The 22392-nt window shown below is 37.1% G+C and overlaps 1 protein-coding gene across 1 annotated transcript in view; it reads right to left on the minus strand.

Moving 5' to 3' along the window:
• Positions 1–5915: 5915 nt before the first annotated feature.
• WDR72 (WD repeat domain 72) overlaps positions 5916–22392 on the minus strand; it is a 110580-nt gene continuing 94103 nt past the window's right edge. The window contains exons 18-19 of the mRNA XM_086620265.1: positions 11807–11905; positions 5916–5971 (exon numbers count right to left, since the gene is read on the minus strand). Of these exons, the coding sequence (XP_086476391.1) occupies positions 5916–5971; positions 11807–11905 (155 nt within the window). The remainder of the gene's footprint in view (positions 5972–11806; positions 11906–22392) is intronic.

Here is a 22392-nt window from a genome sequence, read left to right on the forward strand (position 1 = left end):
TTCCAGCCCTAACCATTCTATGATTCTATGATTCCCAGAGAGGTGGTGGATGCTCCATCCCTGGAGATGTTCAAGGCCCGGTTGGATGAGGCCCTGAGCAACCTGATCTAGTTGGAGATATCCCTGTTCCTTGCAGGGGGGTTGGACTAGATGACCTTTGAAGGTCCCTTCCAGCCCTAACGATTCTATGATTCTACGATTCTATGATAGTGGCTCCTGTTTCTCTCCCAGCTTCTGTACAAGGCTAGAACAGACTTGTCCAAATCTGCAGCTGTGGCAGTTGGATGAGGATGGTTAAGTGCCACGGTCTGCCCACTTTCGCTGTTACCTTAGCTGATTCCATGATTAAACCTCCCCCAAATGCATTTCCAGCCAGGACCCTACGGAATGAGAAATGCTGTCCATTGGATATTTAATCTCCCTGTTACTTCAGGTGCTACTGGTTAAGAAGTATTGAGGGACTTAGTGCTCATCTACTTCATATGACAGCTTACTAAAACTACCATTTGCCTCCAGCATTTAAACAGTATTTCCTAGTTCAAGGAACTACCATCATCGTGCTTTTTTTGTACTATTTTTCTTCCTCTGTGCACAATCATGTGTGTAACACCTGCTTTTATCTCCCAGGGCCTGGAGATGATCCCACAAAGCCTCCCTGAGGTTTCAGCTGATGCTGCAGAGACTGAGGCTGCCAGACAGCTTTGATTCTGGGTCTCAGCTTTGTTGCTTCTCTTTTAAAACCTCTCTCTTCTTCTTAGCCAAAGTAAATGTCAGAGTGCAGACAATTCCACGCTATGCTAAGCTAAAGGTATTTGGACCTTCAAAATGTTCTTTTCCAGGATAATTCACGATATTTTTCATAAAGCACTATGATTAGTAGAGCCCATAGCACAAAATCCTACACTGCGTATCTCGCTGCCTTTCTCTGTCCTTCCTCTTTGTATCATCGACAAGGATGTCCAGAGTGAACAGCTTTCCTGCCCAAGCACCTGCTAGCTGCTTCTCATTCTGCAAGGAAATACATGTGGGGACTGTCCTAGTAAATCTTAACATTTTTGAACTTTTAGAAACACCGTGTGTGTCCTGAAATCTAGTGCAGTAGAAAAAATACTAGGAATTTAATTTACAGAAAGAAAATACATCCTAATGTAAAAAAAAACCCCAATAGTGGCATCTATATTCATATAGATATGACACACTGTCTTTAAACACTGATATTATGAAGTTTAAAGTAATCATGCTTTCAGTTCATTCTCAACAAGAATATTCTTAAGCATGGTGTTTTGGAATAAACTCAAGAAAAAGCTGAAGCAAATTTCAAGGCTTGAGTGCTGCTGCCATCTACATGGCAGGAAGACTATAAACCAAAACAAACAACAAAAATATGTACGTTGCATTTACTGGGCAGAGCTGTAAGTCTGTTTGCCAGCATGATTATAGAAAATAAAGTCCTGAAACTGAATAGAATCTTTTATTACCCTGAGTTTCTGTGTGGAAGATTCACAACGATTTAGAGTACAATTTCCCCAGGTCCTTATTATCAAGAAGTTTACACATTATTTAGATAAAATTTGAGAATAAATAAGGACAATATTAATATTTTACTAGTGCTGGATATTGTTAATATTTTTCTGCTACTAAGCTTTCAAATTTAAAAAAAATAATAAATTAATAAATCTCTGAGTTGCTGTAAAAACAGAGGGAGTAATGCACTTAATGAAATGACATCTACAACTTACTCCAGTGACGCTATTTTTCACAGCTATCCTAAGAGAGTATTGCCAGAGAAAGCAAAAAAGCTTTTATCCCTATGTTTGCAAGATACAATGTAAATTCAGGCTGCACAACTCCTGTCTTCTTAAGCTAAGGTTTCTAGAAATACATGAAAGAAAAAGGTAAGTGCAATTAAATTTGTATTGTGTAAGAATTTTATCAAATGCACAGTCCACTCTAAAAAACTCTGCAGATGTTTGTTAAATTTCATAATGTTTAATATTGTTTAGCAACTTGCACTGCTTCACCTTGACAGCTATATTTGTACTCACCCATCTTACCATACCCAGGACATTCAGATTCATCGGAAGACGGGGAAGGCAGTCTTTATGTGATGTGCCTCTGTCCTGCAGCACTGCTCTTGGACACACTTTAGACTTTCCAGCAGGTGTCATTCAAGAAACAAACTTCCCATGGTCCCCAGTAAGACAATTCTGGGTTATTGTGTGACTTTTATGTTGCATCCAAGTTCAGTATTGCTTCTTCAAAAATAAGGTTGATGAATTTTCACTTTGGGGATCATAATTCAAATTATAACTCAACTCAAACTCTAGCAATAACTCTAAGAGCTTTGCCTAGCAGCTCAGACTGCATCTCCCATGAGGAAGGAAAAAGGTGAAGACCAGCCCTTGAAATTCATCTGCATCCTTTTCTCATGCAAGAAGAATGGCCTGAAAAATTCAGCAGAAATATCTGTTGTGAGAAGCAGGACTTTGTCTTTACAGATCCCTCATCAGGAACGTGCACGCAATGTGATTCAGCACCGGCACAATGACTTTGAGATTTGTGCTGGAGCTCACTGCCCTAGTCTGCCTTCAGAGTACATGCTCTGTCAAAAGGAGTGAAAACATGGAGAGAGGTAACGTTACTTATTGTATTTGTCCCATTCTTTTCTGAATTCTCAACATTTCAGCTCAGACTTGCAAGACCACTTCCCTTGCTAGATTTCTGGTGTTATTTGGAGCTTGTAGCTCCCATTACATAGTGGTTTTGTTAAAGTGTTTCTTTTTTTAAAGAAGCACTGAATCTCATATATATACATTTCAAGTTCCATGCCAATTTGCTTTCAGAACGTCTTTCATTGGACTGGGAAAGAGCATTGCTCAACAAAATACAACCCAAAAATGAAAGCCGTTGATTTCAATGATCAAATTTAAAATACATAAACAGCACAACAGATTTCAAAATATAATGTTTTGATTTGGAGCCAGAAATCAACAGTTCAAAGTTTAGGGATGTTTCCAGGCAGGAATCTAGATCAGTGACCATTTAGCAAGTATGAATCATTTGGAAAACTCAAAATTCCTCAAATCAGAGAGACGCTAATGAGTTTTGGTTTGGGCTTATACTAAAGGACGAGTAACTTCATACTTCAGATTTTTTAATAATATAATGAATTACGCACATAATGTGAAAAATTCCTATAGGATCTGAAAGCTGAAAATCTATTTTCAAGAAAGACCCCTGCATATAGCATTCTAAACCTCCAATTTTGTGCTGAGATAATGCTGATGCATGTGTGCATTGTCTCACACTTACACGATATCTCTGCCTTCTTCCTACCCTGGCTTGCTTGTTCCTCCTCTGCTCTTTGCACCAAGGCCAGCGCCTGTCTTGACATGGCCTGGTCATACAAGCACTAGTGCAACCATAAGTGAGGAGACATAGAAGCATACGGCTTCCTTCTTCTAAGAAAAAAAAAAAAAAAAAGACCTTGCTCCTTAAGCAGTTTAGGTATTCACGATTTTTTTACCCCATATCTAAAATTTAGACAACTTCTCTAAAACATTATATTACTGCTTTTGGCAGGATTCCTGCAGTGTGACATAATAGAAATATATATTCTTAATTACCTTGCAACTTCGTTGTAAAATTAATCTCCATAAGCATGAAAACAGTGGTACATCAGACTGCATTAGTATAGAAAAGTCTCTTCAGTTACGGCTTACAAGAAACAATTGCAAGAGGTTAATATGTATTTTTGTGCACAGCTCTAAAATTGTCACTCTGATGCAAAAAGATTGTTCTAAGGAAGAGTTCATCTTGAGCATACACTGTAAAGCTGGTTGTTTGAAAGACATCCAGACACATGGGAAATATATTTCCTTTACTGGGACATAAACGTAACTAATAAAAAAAGTTCCTGCCTTACCTTACTGATAGTGTAATTATAATTAGTACAAAGCACGCATAAGCATGTGCCAAACACCCATCATCACCGCACAAACCGTTCCAAAGGGCTGCCTGCATTGGCAGTCTGCTGATGTGCACTGCTTTGCAGAATTAAAGACAAGCAATCAAATATTGTGTTGCACAAATGTAATTGCTACTACAGCAGTCCTGGGTGTTGTGGACAATGCCAATACCTTGAGCTATGAGACCTCTTTGAACACATCAGTTTTAGAAATATCTAGTAGAAATAGTTTTAAGGAGATTTGTTACCCTGGTAGTAATAACAGAGCTGGCCCAAGTGAGCAGATGGTGATGCGAAGCAGTAACGTTTTTTGTGAAGGGAAACGGACTTTTCAATGCCAATGGAAGACTACTGCAGTGAACTAGAGGTGATTGTTGACAAGGAGATGTGGCAAAGCAGATAGCAAGGTCCATCCTTTATCTGCCATTTGTTATACTGTCTGCAAGATTCCTGTACTGTTAGTAAATTCCTGTACTTACATTTGAAATTTGAAACATGAACCTTCTTCCTGTTTGCAACTCTGATTTAACCATAACAGTTAAGAAGAGGATATATGTGTTAAAACCAGTGATTTTTCTGTCATTTTTCTGCATGGTATTTACAATTACTGAAAGATAACATTAAATATCTTTTATCTTTTCTGGATTACAGCCTATTTTAATGTCATATTCTTTAGTTGAATAAAAACTGAAATATTACTTTTCAGAAGGCCCTTCCACTCAGTGTGCTGGAGACCTCGCTGCCATACACTGCACTTACAGATACAGACTCATGGGATATAAAAAAGCAGAAGAAAGAAGGTTTCGTGTCTGTTTCATGTTGAACCAAATTCAAGCCACAGAATCACAACAGAAATCTGGTTTTGTCACTCCTACAGCCATGACATTTTCCCACAAGTAAGAAAGAGATTCATTGCCAGCTGATCTTTCCATACTGAAGAAATCTTCACTCTCCTAGTTAAGGCAGCTTATGGCTAATGTGACAATTAGGAAGGATAACATCAGATCATTATTTCCACCATAACATATAGATCCAGAAAAGCACATCCTCGAGTCCCTTTGACTTCATCAGCACTCTGACTACTGGTAACAGAATCTGAGCGTCCATTCTTTGTCAAACTGGCAAAAATCCCCCAGAACACCAGATGGTAAATGAGTCTAATAAGCTGCAAATATTCTCCAAACATAACAATGTATTTTTTAAAAAGACAAAAATGTATAGTTGGTTTTCCCAATGAGCGCAAACAGAAATTCAGTGACATGTATCATTTCAGAAGAGGATTCCAATGGGCTTCTACAACTTCATACTGGTACTACATTTCTACAGATGATGGCGACAGCAATATTTATAGAAAAGGAAAATTTACACCCTAGGCATGACCAGATTTACAATCAATTTCCCATGTTGTCTTATGCATACAATGGTCTTTATATTTTAGTTGTTTCTAAATATTCCATGTTTAATTCAAAATGTGCATTGTCCTTTAAATTCAAACAAATTTCTAATTATTTCAAATGCATTTAGTTTTGCTCAGTGTTAAAACGTTATTGGTAATAAAAGTCAGAAGCAACGAGAGAGAAAAAATTAAATTTGATGTATGTGAAAGAACATTAAAATTGATGCACATGTTTTATGGTCAAAGTTGTAAGATTTTGGATCACTACATAAACTAGTGAAAAAATCTAAAAATAAAGAGTTGATATTTTCAATGTGAGAACTATCTAAATTTAATCAAATAAATGTAAATCCATCAGTGATGGAAGCGTGAATTGAAGTCAATAAATCAGCAAAAAAGAAGCTGATTTTATGGAAGGTATTTCTTCTGCAAATGAATTGTTAAACGTACACAATAATAAATACGACAAGCCATTTCACGTCCACGCTGCACAGGTCCTGTTTCTTGACTGTTCTTGTGCATCTTCTAATTCTTTCGGCTAAGCAGAGTTTTCTAACACAGTTTACAGGAGCACACCTTAGATATCCAGGGATGTGACTTCATGTCATCTGGAAAAGAAATGCATTCATCTGTCTTAATGATTTTATGGTTTGAGGTACTAGGCAAGATTTTGTTTTTGAAAAATGTGTTATTTTACAATCCTTTTATAGAGTAATAAATGCTATAATTTTTGTAACAGAATGAAAACTTTCAGCACCAACATGCTCATGTTAAAAAATATCACAAATCTACCTCCAGAAGATGGTTTACATTATAATTGCTGTACTACAAGAGGCAATATGGAACACAAAACAGCTCAAGAAAATGCTTGGTGTTCCTCAAAACTTTTCTCATGAACAGCCGCCTTCTTTCTTTTTTGTTTTAAAGGAAAACATTCCAGTGGATCAGCAGAAAGATAATTTGTTTTAAATTAATAGATTGTTTACGCTTCTTCTGCAAATATAATTTTCAAATTACACATATTTCCTTTCAGCAGAACTAATCCTACAATAGCTGTAAACAGAAGTAATAGGAAGTTAAACTAATGAGGCATTATATTTTAATTCTGTCACAGCTTATTAGAATTCCACAGGAAAGCAGTCTCAAATATCAGTTTTTAGTTTAATGATTTCTTCGTATTCAATATATGGTGATATTTACAACCTGAATTTTAAATATTACTTGTAGTAGGAACACTGTTTAAACAGGTACAACACCTTTCACGAGTACACGAACAATGAGAAAGAAGCACATGCTATTCTTTTGCAGTCTTAATGGATATCTTGTGTATTTATCACATTATTTATCATCTTTTTGTCTATCTGTGTCATAGACACAGAGAGATACAGATTTTCTTGATGCCCACTATGTAGTCTTCTGGTTTTACAGTTTGATTTACTATTTAAAAAAACCCAAAACAACAACCTGTGAGTCATGATATTAGTAACCCAGACTGCTGATAGGATGTCACACTACATCTACTACAGCGAAATTCTTATGGATTCATCTGTGCCTCCATTGGAAATTCCAGAAAGAATTCCCAGGCACTAACATTTTATACACAGTCACTGAGCAGTATGGGCTATCAGTGCTTGTGCTCAGTGGGCTGCCCTTATGTTGCATCCTCTTCCTGCTTCATGTATCATCATCATCATCAACAACCTCCAGCACTCCATTCCTGAATTAGTCCTCATTTAGTGCTACATACTTTTCATGATAATGCAAACACAGAAAAAGAAAATCATGCTTTTCTAGGGTGCTTCATGCTTGGAAACTTACTGAATACCTACTTTTACATTCTACTTTTACATTCTGCCTGCGTACTGATCAATAGCCATATAGGTGACACAGTGCTGACTTAAAGAACATACTCTCCAGTGGATGGAACTTGAAGCTGTAAGTGAATATTCAAGAGAGTAATTGTAACTTGCCTGATAACAAGATTGTCACAATTTTAGTGCTGTATTTTTAAGCACACTGTGGCTAATAAGAACCTGTTGCTCTTGAGGCATGTCCTTATTCTCATTTCCATTTACTGCAGATCTGTCTCTCATGGACTGTATTTCAGGGACAGTCAGAGATCTTTCCCATCTCTGTGCCAAGGTCTACCTAGGACAAACAACTAAGCAAGACTGTGAAAACTGCTCAGATTTTCACTATTATCTGCTACACACCCAGAATTACAATCTCTTTCAAAAAAAAGTCAAAAAATGAAGAGGGGGAAAAATTTAATGTGGGTAAAGTTTTTGGAATGAAGGGATGGGAGAGATCATGAGCTGCAGAAGGGACCAGTTGACTCAGGCAGAGACTGGCTACTGAAGGCCATAAGCACAGAGGGTTCATAGTTGGTTTTCATCCAAAAGATAGAAAACACTCTGCAATTTCTGTCTACAGCTTCCAACTCCATCTTCCATTAGGGAGCCTCAATTTCCCTCTACTACCAAGTGAAGTAATAGTCTACTGCCTACTCTACTGCAGTATCTCTGTTGGGTGAAATTAGAGGGAAGGGGCATCTGTGCCTATGTTGTTTCTCATGACTTCAGTTCAAATCTATTCCTTTTTCTCACAAGAGCTGTACTTGCAGAACCGTCCTTAGTGGGACTGCACCACAGATGAAAGCTAAGGCACTTCACATTGTGTCAAGTCCTGCTACATTCCTCATAGATTTTGACTGACAAAATGCAGAGCACTTTCAATCCCCTCAAAATTCATCTCAAGCAACTCCCTTTGGACAAGACGATATGTCCTCTGGAGTTGTCAAATTTCCACTGTTGTTTGTTCAAGAAAACTCAGGTGAATCTAACTTATACATCCATGTTCACTCAGTTTCAGTCTTTTTCTCAGTTTCTCTAAACGTGGAAAATTTCTCTGATAAAATGGAAAACTGCTGGGAGTATTTATTTATATTAAAGAAGCATTCTAAGCAAGAGTGAATTCTTTACAGGTAGGTTTCATATGTTTAAAAGTCAAGTTCTACAAAAAGCTGTTGTACTTCTTATCTGATTATTATGTTCAAGGCCAGAGAAGAGACAAGTTTGAAAAGCCAAGGCTTTGCATGTCAAACAGAAGTAGTCCTCAGCATGTGGGGAAAATGGCAGTGATAAACCTACTATTAGGCATCTGGGAGAGAAGCCCAGCATCTCCTCTGTGTGTGGGCTAAAATAGACACGAGCCACTATCACAGATAATGGCAGCTTGTAGGCACATGAAGGGAGCAACTAAAATCCATTTCACTTAGACAAGAAACTGCAGTCTGATATTTACCTGTGTCCATCACATGTGAAAAGTGTTTGCTGTGAATTATCCAAGAGAAAAATGCAGGTTGAGGGGTTTCATTACCTATCTGAGAGTAGTTCAGATCACACATCGAACACAAGAAATCACAGGTAAATCTCAGATTGGTGTCTTGGGTAGTCAAATGGATTCCTGCTATTCATCTGAGTATATGCCTTTTTCTACAATTGCTGGAGGCCCACATCCAGAGCAGTGAGAACATGTGCAGACACACAGAAAATGTGAAAGTAAAATACGCAGAATAAGCATTATGTGATTTTAGAAAATTAAGATCGCTTTGAAAATAACTCTCGGTCTAATGTCAAGGTTAGGGAGTCCACCTTTCACCATGAGAAAACACAATGCACAGATACGTCTGTTAACGGCTGATTCTGGTAGAAGCTTTAATAAAGAACCCTTTCTAGGAATAGTTGGAATCCCTTACAGGTATATTGTCATATTTTCACCTTTTTCTCATCAGAAGAGATAATAAAAGCAATATATTTATTAACATTACTGTTGCACATATGGCAACATATTCTAAGTGAAGCGCAAGAGACTCTGTAAAACACATATACAGACTTTTAATAAAAATCTATAAATGAAGTTTGTAAGTTTGCCCAGACTTCGAATAAGTGTGAGAGAGATTCTAAAGTCACAGTTTTCAGCAAACCAAATTCTGACCTCCCAGGCACTCTTGAATTCCAAGAGACAATTCAAAGCTAAAGCACCTGAGAAATACTAGAGAAAATCCTAGCCAACTGAATGTCACATCATCGCTTCAATGTTTGCTACTAAAAGTAAGTGGTAAGTTTTAAGTAAATGTATTGTGTTACCAAATCTTTCCTTTCAAACAAGAACTTCTGTCAGAAGTGTCTTAATTTCTTATCACAGAATTTCATCCACACAAGGAGCAATAAATAATTCATGTTCCTCGCTCTTTGTTGTGTGTCCCTGAACTGCACAGAGCTGGAAGGCTGACAGCTGTGTCAGGACAAGCACCGAAGATCTGACATGACAAGTGACTAACAAGTTTCTTTCAGTCTACAGTGAAAGAAGACAATGGCATAAAGTGCAAAAACGAAATCCTGAAACAAAATGAAACTGTTTCTTTCTCTTTACCTAAGTGTTTGCTATGAGCTTATTTCCGACCCATAACCTCTGGTCATTTTATAGTACTGCCCAACCCCCTTTACTCCTCACATTCGCCTGGCCATTTACGCCTGTCCACGGATCAATATGAGCAATTCTTGGAGAAATACGATGTCTCCATGACAACCAAGCCACAAATTCTCAGTGGAAAGCAGTGAGACCAGTAGTGAAATCTCCTGAGGTTTTCAGACCTATAAGACAAGATGTCTTAAAATGCAGGAATGGACAGAAACAAAAGCCAGAGTAATTCATTGTTTATTACTAGTTTAATGATGTCAGATGGACCGAATGGAACTCAGTTTTTAAGTTTAGATGCTTTATCAACATGTATTTTTGCCAGTCAATATTCACCTCCTGACAGGCTTTTATTCTTTCCATTGCTTCATATAGATATGCAGAGTGCAGAATTGGATATTCAAGTTCCCGTCCAAAAGTGTACACTTTGCCACACAGAATTAATTTAAGGTTAAAAGTAACGTTATCTTTAAGGTTTATTAATTCTGACCCAAACATTTTAGTGCCATCTTGTTTTAATTCTTTCTTACTTCAGAACAGATCAGAACTTGGACAATCCACATTTTTGCCCATAATCATCACTGAAGGGACTACAGACAGTTTCTGAAGGAGGTGGCATGCACCACAGATTGCTGGTGCGGTAAGGAATTAAATCGGGCTCCTTCCTGAGTAGATTATCTGTTTCCTTCTAAATTTCACACTGGTTTTTGCTGTACAGCATTGAGTCCAAGCCTATGTAGCTTTAAAATGAATACAGATTTACAATTCATTGGTTTCAATTATTCTGACATATACTGGTGTTCATGTCTGTGGAAAAGATGAAAAGGGAATGTAGTTCAAATCAGGTATATGACAGTGGCTGAACTCCCAAGGAATCTTGGAGGAGTGGAGTGTGCTGAAATATAATCCCCCAGACATGGGTCCTATCTGGGTTCTGAGATGACTTAGGGGACCTGACATGGATTTCAGACTGCACCCTTTGACTGAAAATTAAATCTCAGCAGCGTTCCTTGGGGAAGGATCAGGGGACTGTTGGCAGCTGCCCCCTGTCAGCACAGGCTGCAAGATTTGGAAATCTCTTAACTAAGCTGACAGGCCGCAGAGACGATGAATCAAAAATATGATACACGGATCAGCACACAAAGATGCAAGAGGGTACACAGAAACCAGATAAAGCAGGGAAGGAAAATACCAAGTGAAGAAAGATGTTTAACTCTTTCACTAATGAGGACTACGTGCAGGTTATGTATGCAATGTAAGTGGGTCAAGCTCACAGTTTGCTTAAAAGAATTTAGTATTTAGTCAAACAGAATGTTTTTAATCAGCTGTGACTCGATATATTTTATATTTAATTGTTTCCCTTTGGGGTTCATTTAATAAATTTCATAGATGTTCCATAACGAGAAAGATAATGAAACTACATGAAGATAAATCTTTTAGTCCCCAAAAAGAATGCACTTTATGGATGTTCCTGTATTTAGCTGAATCAATGTTAAGAGCCATTAAAATGAAATAATGATTGTGAGCTGATTTAAAGAAAAGAATCAAGCTATTTAACACTATCAATTTGCTTTCCTCCAGAGATACTGAGTTTGAATGTCCACTGCTACATTCAACTGCACTATGCACAGTTCTTCCAATTTTTCATAATCTCATGGTACCTTCAAAGGGTCAGACATTGTACATATATTAAGTAAGCAGTGTAGTCCAAAACTAATTATAATGAACTAGTAGTGTCAGCTTTCTTTTTGGTCATAAAGCCTTTATCCTTTCTAAGACCTGAATTCTTGATGAAAGAGGAAAGGATAACAGCTCCACACTGTGACCCCTGGAGGTGACCATTAATTTGACATTGCAGCTGCTAAAAAGGAAACAGCATTACAATGTGCTTTTTTTAACAGACCCAAAAGCTGTGTCAGATTTATCACTTGATACTTGGTGACTGTCTTTAAAATGCTTCTCACCTGGACTCTCGGACTCTTCCAAGACACATCTGTCAGGCGTATCCTCCACATCTTGGAAGTTTGCCGAGTTTGAGCTCTTGTCATGCTTCAGCGCGCTGACTGGAGCAATAAAGAATAAAAACAAGGGGAGGGAGAAATGCAATGTATTCAGAAACAAACACTTCCTGATTTTCTGCAGAGCTTTCAATGCTGAAGACATAATTTGTAAACACAAATAATAGATCGAAACAAAACAGAAACTCAAAGTACTTATATGTAATCGTAGCACAGTTAAAAAATCTACAGACAAGAATTCATTCAGGGAGAAGTTTGAGGCGTCAGCTTAAATGGGATCCCTTTGAAGTAAAAACCCCATTTTTTTCCTCACAGAATCCTAAAATAATAAAATAATCTAGAAGCCATAAAAAGTGCTTGTCTGTTTCATCAAAGAAGCCAGTAAACAATATAAAGGATCAATTAGGTGGTTTTGTAATTACTGAAGTCATTCACCAGGGAGAGAAATAGCGTTAGTTTTAGGATGAAAATACGTTCTATATAACAAGTTAGAATGTGTAATAAAATTAGTGATAATTCCAACGTGCAGTAAAAATCAGACTGAGTTGCAGTTTAGAGATCATCAAATTTGATTTCTTCTTTTACTCAATCGCTAAAAACATTTTCATTTCAGAGCAGGAAAATGTTTTCATGGAAATAACTATTTGTCTGTATATGACTTTTTAATTCACTTGGCTTTTGAACAAATCCAACATAAGTTTTCCTGAACAGAAGAGATGTATTTCCCTTGTCAATGTCCCTTTCCTTCTCTTCTGCTCCACATCTCCACATGGACTCACAAATATAGCTTGAAGATAAATACAATTATTAGAATAGCACAGTAGACTAGTCTCAATTTTTCAGTCTCATTAAAATTCTGAGCTGATCCCATTTCCTAGGAAAATAGTGGTGACTAGAAACTATATGATTTTTTCTAATATCTAGAAAACGAAGCAAGGTTCCAAAATTCCATGTGGATAGGCATACCAATGGCTATACACAATCTCAGTGTCGTTTTCAAAACAGGAAATTTCTTCCCTTATAACTTTTGATGGAAGTTTTTTTTTTTTTAAAAAAAACCAAAAGAATATATGCTGAAGGATTACTTAATTTAAACAATCATTAAAATTTTCCAAAATTATGAGTGAACCAATAAGGCCTCAGGACATTATTCAGAGAGGAAGAGCTCAAAAGACACATATTCCACTTCAGTGCTTTGCACTTTCCATCGGTTTGCAGCTATTGATCTCAGGTCACCAAAAGGTTCCATCATTCTTGACTCCTGCATCTACACTGAGTCCCTTTGAAGCAACCAGGACTTCAACACCATTGTGGAATTAGATCCTTGAAAATGCAATATTAAAACATAATGAATAATAAAATCTATGATAGTGATACTGTGCATTTCACCTGAAAAAAGGAGCCAGTAAAGCTTTGGATGGCAGCTAACCAGTATATAAAACCCTGCCCAGGCAGAGTAGGAACACTGGTTAAATTTCTAAGCTCACTAAATGCCAGTAGACTTATTTCGACGGTCAATTTATCCACATGAAGAGGAGTTTTAGTTCTTGTCTCTGCCATGGAAGTGCTGACATGATAATCTGCATGAGGTGAGTTGACACTGAAGAACAACTTACAATAAATAACAAATGTTCTTGTTATGGTATGTGCATGAAAACGCTATGGTATGTGCAGGAAGAAATGTCTTCAAAGATATCTGTGCTTTTCTAGGATTTTCACAATATTTAAATAACTTTCAAATACACTAATTGAAGGCCAGGACTCTCACTTCCAAAAAGAACAACTGGAAAATACAAATGCGTATATGGTATTTTCAAAAAAGTTGTTTCGTGCCAAATTTATTAGAACGTTCTTTCTAAAACAGTACTTCTTGTTAAGCAGCCAGCTCCACTGTGCTGAGTGACAGATAGAGTCATTACAGCCACATGAATTTAAAAGTCAGAACTACTCTGAAGTGGAGCTATAGGACAATTTCCAAAGGAGTATACTGTGATAATATGGAGAAAGCAAAAAGTACAGCTATGCCTTTGCAGAGAAAGAGAAAAATCACGAGAGCTGACCTCTCTTAAAAACATAGCAGTAACCAAAAATTCAGGCTCAGCCTTTTGAAAACAATGGCATATTTTCACCCACTGAAGAACTCTCACAGTGAGCCAAGGAGGGGAGATGTATTCGCAGCATCAAGCATCGGTCCCAGTTAGGAGACGGCAGGTACTTCCCTTGCTGGAAGTCTGTGCTGCAATTGCTCTTGCATGGTACGAGGACAAACCTGTTCAAGTGCCCCTCCTGTGTCCCAGACTGTGTCAGCGTGTAACTGAAACCAACCTGTGTGATTTTACAACGAAGCAGAGCTGAGCAGCATTTTTAGGAACGGCACCAGATCCAGCTGAGAAGTAACTCAGAACATAATGAATAAAAGACAGCTATTTTGAAACACCAGGAGACAAGCTGGGACAGGCTGGATCGGGTCACTAGTGCGAGTGAAGGATGTGTACCTCAGCCTTGTCACTTATTCAGAAGTACACATACCTCCCTAGACAAAACTCAGGCAAATAAACTTCACAATAGCCTAGTTTATGAAGTTACATAACGGGTGTACACAATCAGCAAGAAAAGGACCTAGGCAGAGACCTTCGGATCTTTCTTTTTTAAAACATCACGTTATATGCTCAATTTGAAGAGGAACGTTCCTTAAAAATATCATAAAAGAACAAAGGGAATTGAAAAGTTAAAAATAAGAAAAGAACAGTCTGGCCTAAATAAAGAGTGAAAGTAAAAAAGGGCATTACGCAATCAAGAAAAAAATATAAAAAAATCTTAACACTGCCACCTACTTCACTGTATTTTCCCTTGGAGGAATAAGATTTTACGTTCAAATATCAATAGGGGAAATATTGTTCTGAATTGCTTATACCTAGGATGCTGATGGAATTTAAGTTAAACATGAACAGTATGATCTTTATTTATTCTGAGGATACTCTGTCCTACTTTCGGTTTAAATGGACCTTAAAATTACTTTTGCTTCTGTTCGAAAGCTAATTTATGTAGCCAAAGTGATGTAAATGTCTGGAGTATAAATGAGCCCCAAATCTACAAGTCAGAGAAAAAGTAAAGAAACAACAATTTCTGATACAGTAACTTTTCTTTCTATTCAGTGCAGTAATAATAATTAAATTATTACATGGACAGTAGAAAATACCTTCGTTAGCATGGAAGTAAGGTAAAAGGACAGATTTCATTGAGGCAAATGACCTTGAACTTAGCATATAAAAAATGACATAAATCTTCATTGTACAGGATCAATCTCGAGAATTGCGGTAATTTTTTCTGATACATCTTAATAAGCTCTTAAGAGCTGTTTACTGAACTTGATATCCATTTTCTTACACTATTGAAACAGAAAAAGACATTAAAAAATAAGTATAGAATTTAGAATAGCAAAGAATGCAAAAGAATGTCATAAGATCATAATATTCAATGAAAAATTTATATAAATAGTTTCAAAATATTTCAAATTCCACAAAATAAGCCCAAATTATTTCCAAAAAGAGATCACTGACTGATCCACTATCAGTCCATGAAAGAGTCATCTTTGTGTGAATGAACTGCTTAATGACAAGCTGTTCTTTGTGAATTTACACTAATCATTAATTACAGCAACAACACATCATAATCATTTATTTCTGTTTAAACTCTGAAAAGCCCTGTTCCACTCTGGAAATATCACACACTAAAGTCTAGTTAACCTGCTCTGCATACCAATTTGCAGAGGGCAGACACATTGGAGAAAGACCTTTGCATAACACAGGTGAATAAACCAGGCAGTGTTTTCGGCTAAGATGCCTTTGTTATTGACAAGGTGCATTAGTAACTTAAAGACAGTCTGTCTGTAGAGAAAAGAACTCATTTGTCATTCAAAACTAGTGGATAGGGCAACAAATATTATTTCTCTATCAAAATATTAGGCAAGATAGGCTATAGGTGATAAATATATTTAAAGTCCAATTCAGAACACAAAGCAACTTGAACCTAAATAAAACTGCATGAAAAAAGCTGTAAAGGAAAACAAAATGCTAGTATTTTTTTATTTTCGTAAATGCATGAAACAATCATGCTGCAACCTGTGGGATCTACAGGCACTGACCGTATTGTACCTAAACAGCTTGATGGAGAGAGCTGGGCAATAAATGCTTTGAGTATTATTTTACAAAGCACATTTCACAGATATCATAAAACGTGTAAGAACAGCTGTACCTGCTGAGACCAAACATCAGCACTGTAAGAGTCCAACGACCATAGAGTGACAGTTCACCAGAAATTTCTCCTTAACTCCAGTTTGAAACTTGGGGAATTCCAAAACTTTTTTAATAATAACTCACAGTAGATTTCTGTTTCACAAACGTCTCCAGTTTTTCCTTAAACACGTAGAATTTTTGCATCCTTAACATCCTACACCCTAACTTGCCTTAACATGGGAAGCTCCATTGTTTTACCACACAGGTAGGCATCTCCTGTTGTTTTGTTTGTGCACGTCCCTATTAGCTGAACGTGAAACTTTTGTTACGACAAAAGGCATGTGTTCGAGCCCTGTATACTCTCTCCATGATGCCTGTGATTAAACAGTCCTTTGTTTTATCCTCTTTCAACCATCTGTTTTCCAGGTTGAGGATTACTATCCTACTTAGCTTTTTCCATGTATTTCGATGCCAACCTAAAAGGACATGATTATTTCACTACTATTATAAGAAATGCAGAAAACGGCATGTGAAATATTAGCACACTCACCACAATCATCGAGAAACAGAAAAAGCAGCTAACGAGGTTACACCAGCCTATGTGCAGCACCCATCCTTCCATCACGGAGACGGCACTCCGCACTGAGCCGTGTGCCAGCAGGCAGGGAGTCAGGCAGGACGGTGCTGGGCACATCCCCGGGATTGCTTCGCAGGCTTTATGGAGCCTGCTGTGGTGTTCACCTTTGTCACCGCAGCACCAGCACTGTTGGCTCATGCTCAGCTCGTGATCCAGATTCTTTTCTGAAAAACTGTCACCTTGCTGTTTCTTCCCCATCCTGTCTCTTTGCAGAAGATTAATCCTACCTTAGTCTAGATCCTTGCTCTCTTCTTTATTGAATTGAATCCTATTTTTTTTCCAGATCATTTCTCAGCCCATATAAACCACTAATTCATCTCACTGACAGAAGATATCAGTTGCTGGTCATTTCATAATTTTTAGTGTCATTAAAAAAACCCTGTACTGATGTATGTATTTGTCATTTAATTGAGAATGGCTGATTGTTATCTTCTGATGATTAAACATTCCATTGGCCCAGTTTCCAATACGTTTTAATTTTAAAAAGAGATTAAGAAATTAACCTGGAGAAACACATTATTATTCTAAAGTGAATGCTGCAGCATATGGAAGTTGGAACTGTCCTTGAAATAAGCCAGGAGGGAACAAGTCAAACTGGAAGCCACAGTAATTTAAATCCATTACATTGACTGCAGAAGTAGGACCTAATATCACATCGCAGAGCTCAGTTTGCAGAATTACTAACCCATGCACCTGGGGAAGCCTGAGCTTGCTCTTGCACTCTGAGAAGTCACATGCAAATGAAGCTCATTCCACTCACTAAGAGAATTGCAACTAAAGAACGTTTTTATTTCTGTAAGTGAGAAAGGTTTTTATATATTTTAAATTAAAAAACTCCCGCAACTCTATTTTCCTCCCTCCCCATATCTATGAGGACAGCATTACTCCAGACGGGAAAACTGAAATTTTCAGTGATTCTTTTCCCAATATACCTTGAAGTTTTATTCACCCAGAGGGACTTCCCTACTTCTCTCAACTAAAATATAATGGCATGTAACAAATTATGCTCTCAAAGGACATCCCATTTTTGTTTCATTAGTGCAATGAAACATTCACTCAATTTTAAAGCAGTTGTCTTGATCTTAGTTGTGATTTATACCAGAATCTGTCCATGTATCCTGTGTAGTATATATAATAAAACACCTAACTAGTTAAATTTGTCTCAGTGGGTTCTGCTGCAAGAAATAAAATACTTTCCCATAAAATTCCACACAACATTTACTGCACAGCTCTGAAGTACATGCTTCTGTAAAACTTAAGAGAATCTTAAAAAGGAAAATGTAACCCAAACTGTCTTTAATGAATTCTTCTATCATTACACATTGCTTTTTCTTCTCAATGTCCTCTCTGGCTAGAAAGCCCAAATTTGTTTTTTCCAATTTCCCCAAATGTGTAGTAGTGCATAGTTTAACCAAACATGATGTAAAACTGAATTATTTGATCACATTTGATCAACATTATTTATCCCTCTAATTATTTTTTTAACCAGTAACTGGGAGGCAATAGAAAAACAATTTTTACAGGAATTAGTAAAGAAGGACAAATTTCAGTTCTGGTAGTTACTAGATAATCAGTTTCTTTCTTTTAAAGTATATAGCATCTCCCCACCTGTTCCAATTTTCTAAAAATACATTGCAAAAATCCCCCAGTTTCTGCACATTAGATCAATGGTGTGGGAGAGCACATACTGCAGATATGACTGCCTATCAGTGTATCAATAGCTTCTATAAAAACAACAAACAGATAAAAAAATACTTTGTATTTTTAAAATCGTATTGACAGTATTGACATTATTATTTTCATGACAATAGATTGATTTGTTATTCTAGTCTAAAATCATCCTCAGAGGATTCTGGTTCAGTCTCTTTCTATAGAGGAATTCTAGCTGTAGATTGCCCCGATTTGCTTTTAAAACCAAAATGAAACAAAAGTGTACAGCATATTTACGACACTAACACATCCCTGCGCATAACGTGAATGCTATAGCTTGCGTACTCTTCCCTTCTCTCCATCAAAGCTGTCCAAATAGCTTAATCCATGGGAAAAAAATATACACAGAGCCTCTTTATTAACCTCTTCTGGTCAGATTATTGTTATTATTTTGCATTATGGCCTTGAAGATGTATTACTGATGGGGAGGTAAAGCCAACTGCAGCACAGCATGACTCTGCTGAATGGCTGCTGTAGGAAAGTGGAAGTACTTATTTCCAAGACGTTTCTGTGATGCTCCCCACTGTTAAAATGTTATCTGACTTTAAAAGATTTTCAGTTCAATTGTAAGCAATAAGTAAACTCGGGCAGTACAGTACTGTATACCAAAGAGTTTCACTATTTGGTCAAACAGGCATTATTCCAAGAAACTAATGTTGTATAGGACTGCTTCCTGGTGGTTGAGACCTCTGATTGGCAAAAGACAGTGGACTTTTCAGTCAGCAAGCTAGTTACCCATGGACATGGCTCAGGGCTGACACACAGATTGACTGGTTCACACTAATTTACTTCACACAGATTCCATTTATCTCCTAGAAGATCCCCTGGCAGCAGCTTATAATGGCATATCCTAGGATGCCTGCCTGCATGAGTTTTTAAAGCGGCAGAGCTTGATGAATCTAAGTCCAGAAAACAGTTCACAGATTGAGGACTAGGTGCAATCAAAAACATCAAGTAGCACAGCTGGGACTTGCTAGCTTGCTTGACTGGTTTGAGCAGCTGAGCATTAACTACGCTTGCTTTCCTGCTGGCAGCCCTGTGTCACTAGGACAAATCAGAGCACTACCCGACAGAGGAAAAGAAGAGAGAGAAAAAGAAAAAGAAAAAGAAAAAGAAAAAGAAAAAGAAAAAGAAAAAGAAAAAGAAAAAGAAAAAGAAAAGAAAAAGAAAAAGAAAAAAGAAAAAGAAAAAGAAAAAGAAAAAGAAAAGAAAAAGAAAAAGAAAAAGAAAAAGAAAAAGAAAAAGAAAAAGAAAAAGAAAAAGAAAAAGAAAAAGAAAAAGAAAAAGAAAAAGAAAAAGAAAAGAAAAAGAAAAAGAAAAAAGAGGCAAAGCTAAGTAGAGGAGATTACTGTATTGCATGGATACTATTAACAGATGCAGGAAAAACTCATTAGAACATTTAATCTTTATGCAACTCCAGGATTACTGAACTAAATAATGGTCTGATTAGCAAGTTTTGAGGCTAGGAATCTGGAAAATTTCTTTTGGTCATGCTAATAGTTCTGAAGAAAGAGATCTGAATAAATCTAAAGCTCTTGCCATTTCTTTCCTATTGAAAATAAAACTGTATTCAATCTAGTAATACATGTACAATGAAAAATAGTTACCAATATACTGGGTTTTACGTTTTAACAAGGTGAGGTACAGGTCAATGCAATTCCTCGCCTCCACAGAGAACAACAGACTTCAATAGGTACAAGCTTATAAATTATATTTTTAAAAGGACTGAAAACACAGGCTTACACTACAGCTCTCCAAATTCAGATAGACAGAGACTATTCTTTAAAGTCCTTCTCAGAAAGGAAGCAAAAATTAATATTATTAGATGATAACATTTGACAGCAAATGTATTGTGAGAGATCCAAAGCACATTTAGTACTTAGGAGGTTAAAGACTCGCTGTAGTGCTAGTTGATGAAAAAGTAGGATTAAGGCTTTAGTATGAGTCTTGACATGATCATGTTGTCTGCCTGCTGTCTTAAGCTTCGAAAAACAGCTGGGATCATCTTCTTATAAGCTCCAACTCAAAGATGTTTAAGCAGTTCCCAATCCAATTAAACAGAGGTAAATATAAGGAAGGGCCCTACTGAGCCAAATCATCTTATTTTTTTAATGAAAACCAGCATAATTGCAGGTTACACAACTCCTTAATCTCACTTTAAACCTAACAGACTGCTGCCTTATAGTGCACATGGCAGGCCCAGTTAACCCAAGCATTCTGTATTGGTGTGCTTAATTTTTGATCATTATCCTTTATTATGTTACTTGTAATCCTAAAAGCCTATGATTGTGTCCAGATATTTAGCAGGGATTGTACCTGGATATACAGGGATTCCTCTTCTAAGAGTAATGGATTAATTGGATAGTACTGTATGACTTGGAGATGGTTTGCAGTGAAACTGCTGTGCAGTTTTTAATTTGTGAAGTCCATTTCCTTCTTCTTCTGTTCCTGCCCGTTAAACAAATAACTTTTTTGAATATTAGCAGTGCTGACGTAGTACTCTACCCACTCTCACCACGGCACTATAGAAATAACACTGCCCTACAGCGTGGGCTGCTTACTAAAATCCTCTTCATAAAAATTAATAGAAGATATAGAAATGCTATTTTTCAGATGAAATCGCATGTTCAGTTTAAAAGTGGCTCTCTCACACACAAGATCCAATCATATTATTATTACTTAAAGGCTTAGAGCATTAGGCCACTTATTTTCCATACAGCCAAAAGATTTTCGAGGTGTGTCTATGTGATCATATTGTACCAAGATATGTATGTTTTTAAATGATTACAGTTAATACCATACAAGCAAAAATCCACGTACATAATCCTTCTACATTGTCCTATAAATATGCACAAGGACATTCTCCAAGGATGTAAAAGCAAAATCTCATCAGGGACTACTTCAAATACAGGCTCTTCATGTCTGTAAGAGCAAGAAGGAAATTTAAATGATCTGGAGCGAACTGTTTGCAGTAGCTGTGCTACATTATGCATGATTCTTGACTGCACAGGATTTAATTAACGATTTTCAGTTACATGGTTAAGATTTGTAGTGAACTGGTGTTTAGGGCAGCAAAGTAGCATCTCACAAATTTGTATTTTGTATTTTTTCCCAAACAGCAGCTACTAGGAGTTGCTGTCCCTTTCTTGCGTAGCTGGAAATCTACAGATAATGATTCTGGGCTGCGTTACAGAAGCATAAATCTAGATTAATTTTAAGGCAATTGATACAATTGAGAACAAAATTCAGACTTTGCTATTTTATGAATTAATAAGCAATATTTGTTGATACGTGTAAGCCTCAGAAAGGTGCACTGTTGAACTGATGGATGATACATCATTATACTGTAATGAATGTGGACCATCTGTTTCAGTTACCACAAAGCAGACACAGATTTGGGAAACAGACTCTCCCCTTTAAGCACCACAGGATACATCTCCAGAAAACAAATGCGGCGCTCCCTCAAATGAGCAGATGAGCAAGGAGCTGTGAAGTACTTAATGGGTAAAAGATCCCTGTCTCATACTGCACCTTCACTCCATTCACCTACGCTCAACTTCATTCTTTGGGCCATCAGCAATTTGTATCTGTAAGTCGACAAAAGACCTTGGACACTCCAATTTGAGATGGGTAATAAACAGGTAAGAAAGACACTACAGAGACTTCCACGAAAATGGGCATCTAAGGAGGTGAGTGACAAGTATCTCTGTGGTTCAGAAGCTGTGTGAAACCACACTGGCAAGGAATTAAAAAGCATGGTTCCAGAAAATGCAGACGATCTGCTGTTGATAGATGAAACACGGTACAAGATCATGTTCTTACTGGAGTCAAGCACCACAGGGGAATGAAGAGCCAAGGGGTAACACAAGCGTGAGCTCTTCCATGCTCTCTTTGGTGCATTCCAGTGCTACACGAGAACATGAGGCAGAAACAATCCAGCTGGAGAAGCG

The sequence above is a fragment of the Tauraco erythrolophus genome, chromosome 14, assembly GCF_009769465.1.
Source record: "Tauraco erythrolophus isolate bTauEry1 chromosome 14, bTauEry1.pri, whole genome shotgun sequence".
NCBI lineage: Eukaryota > Metazoa > Chordata > Aves > Musophagiformes > Musophagidae > Tauraco > Tauraco erythrolophus.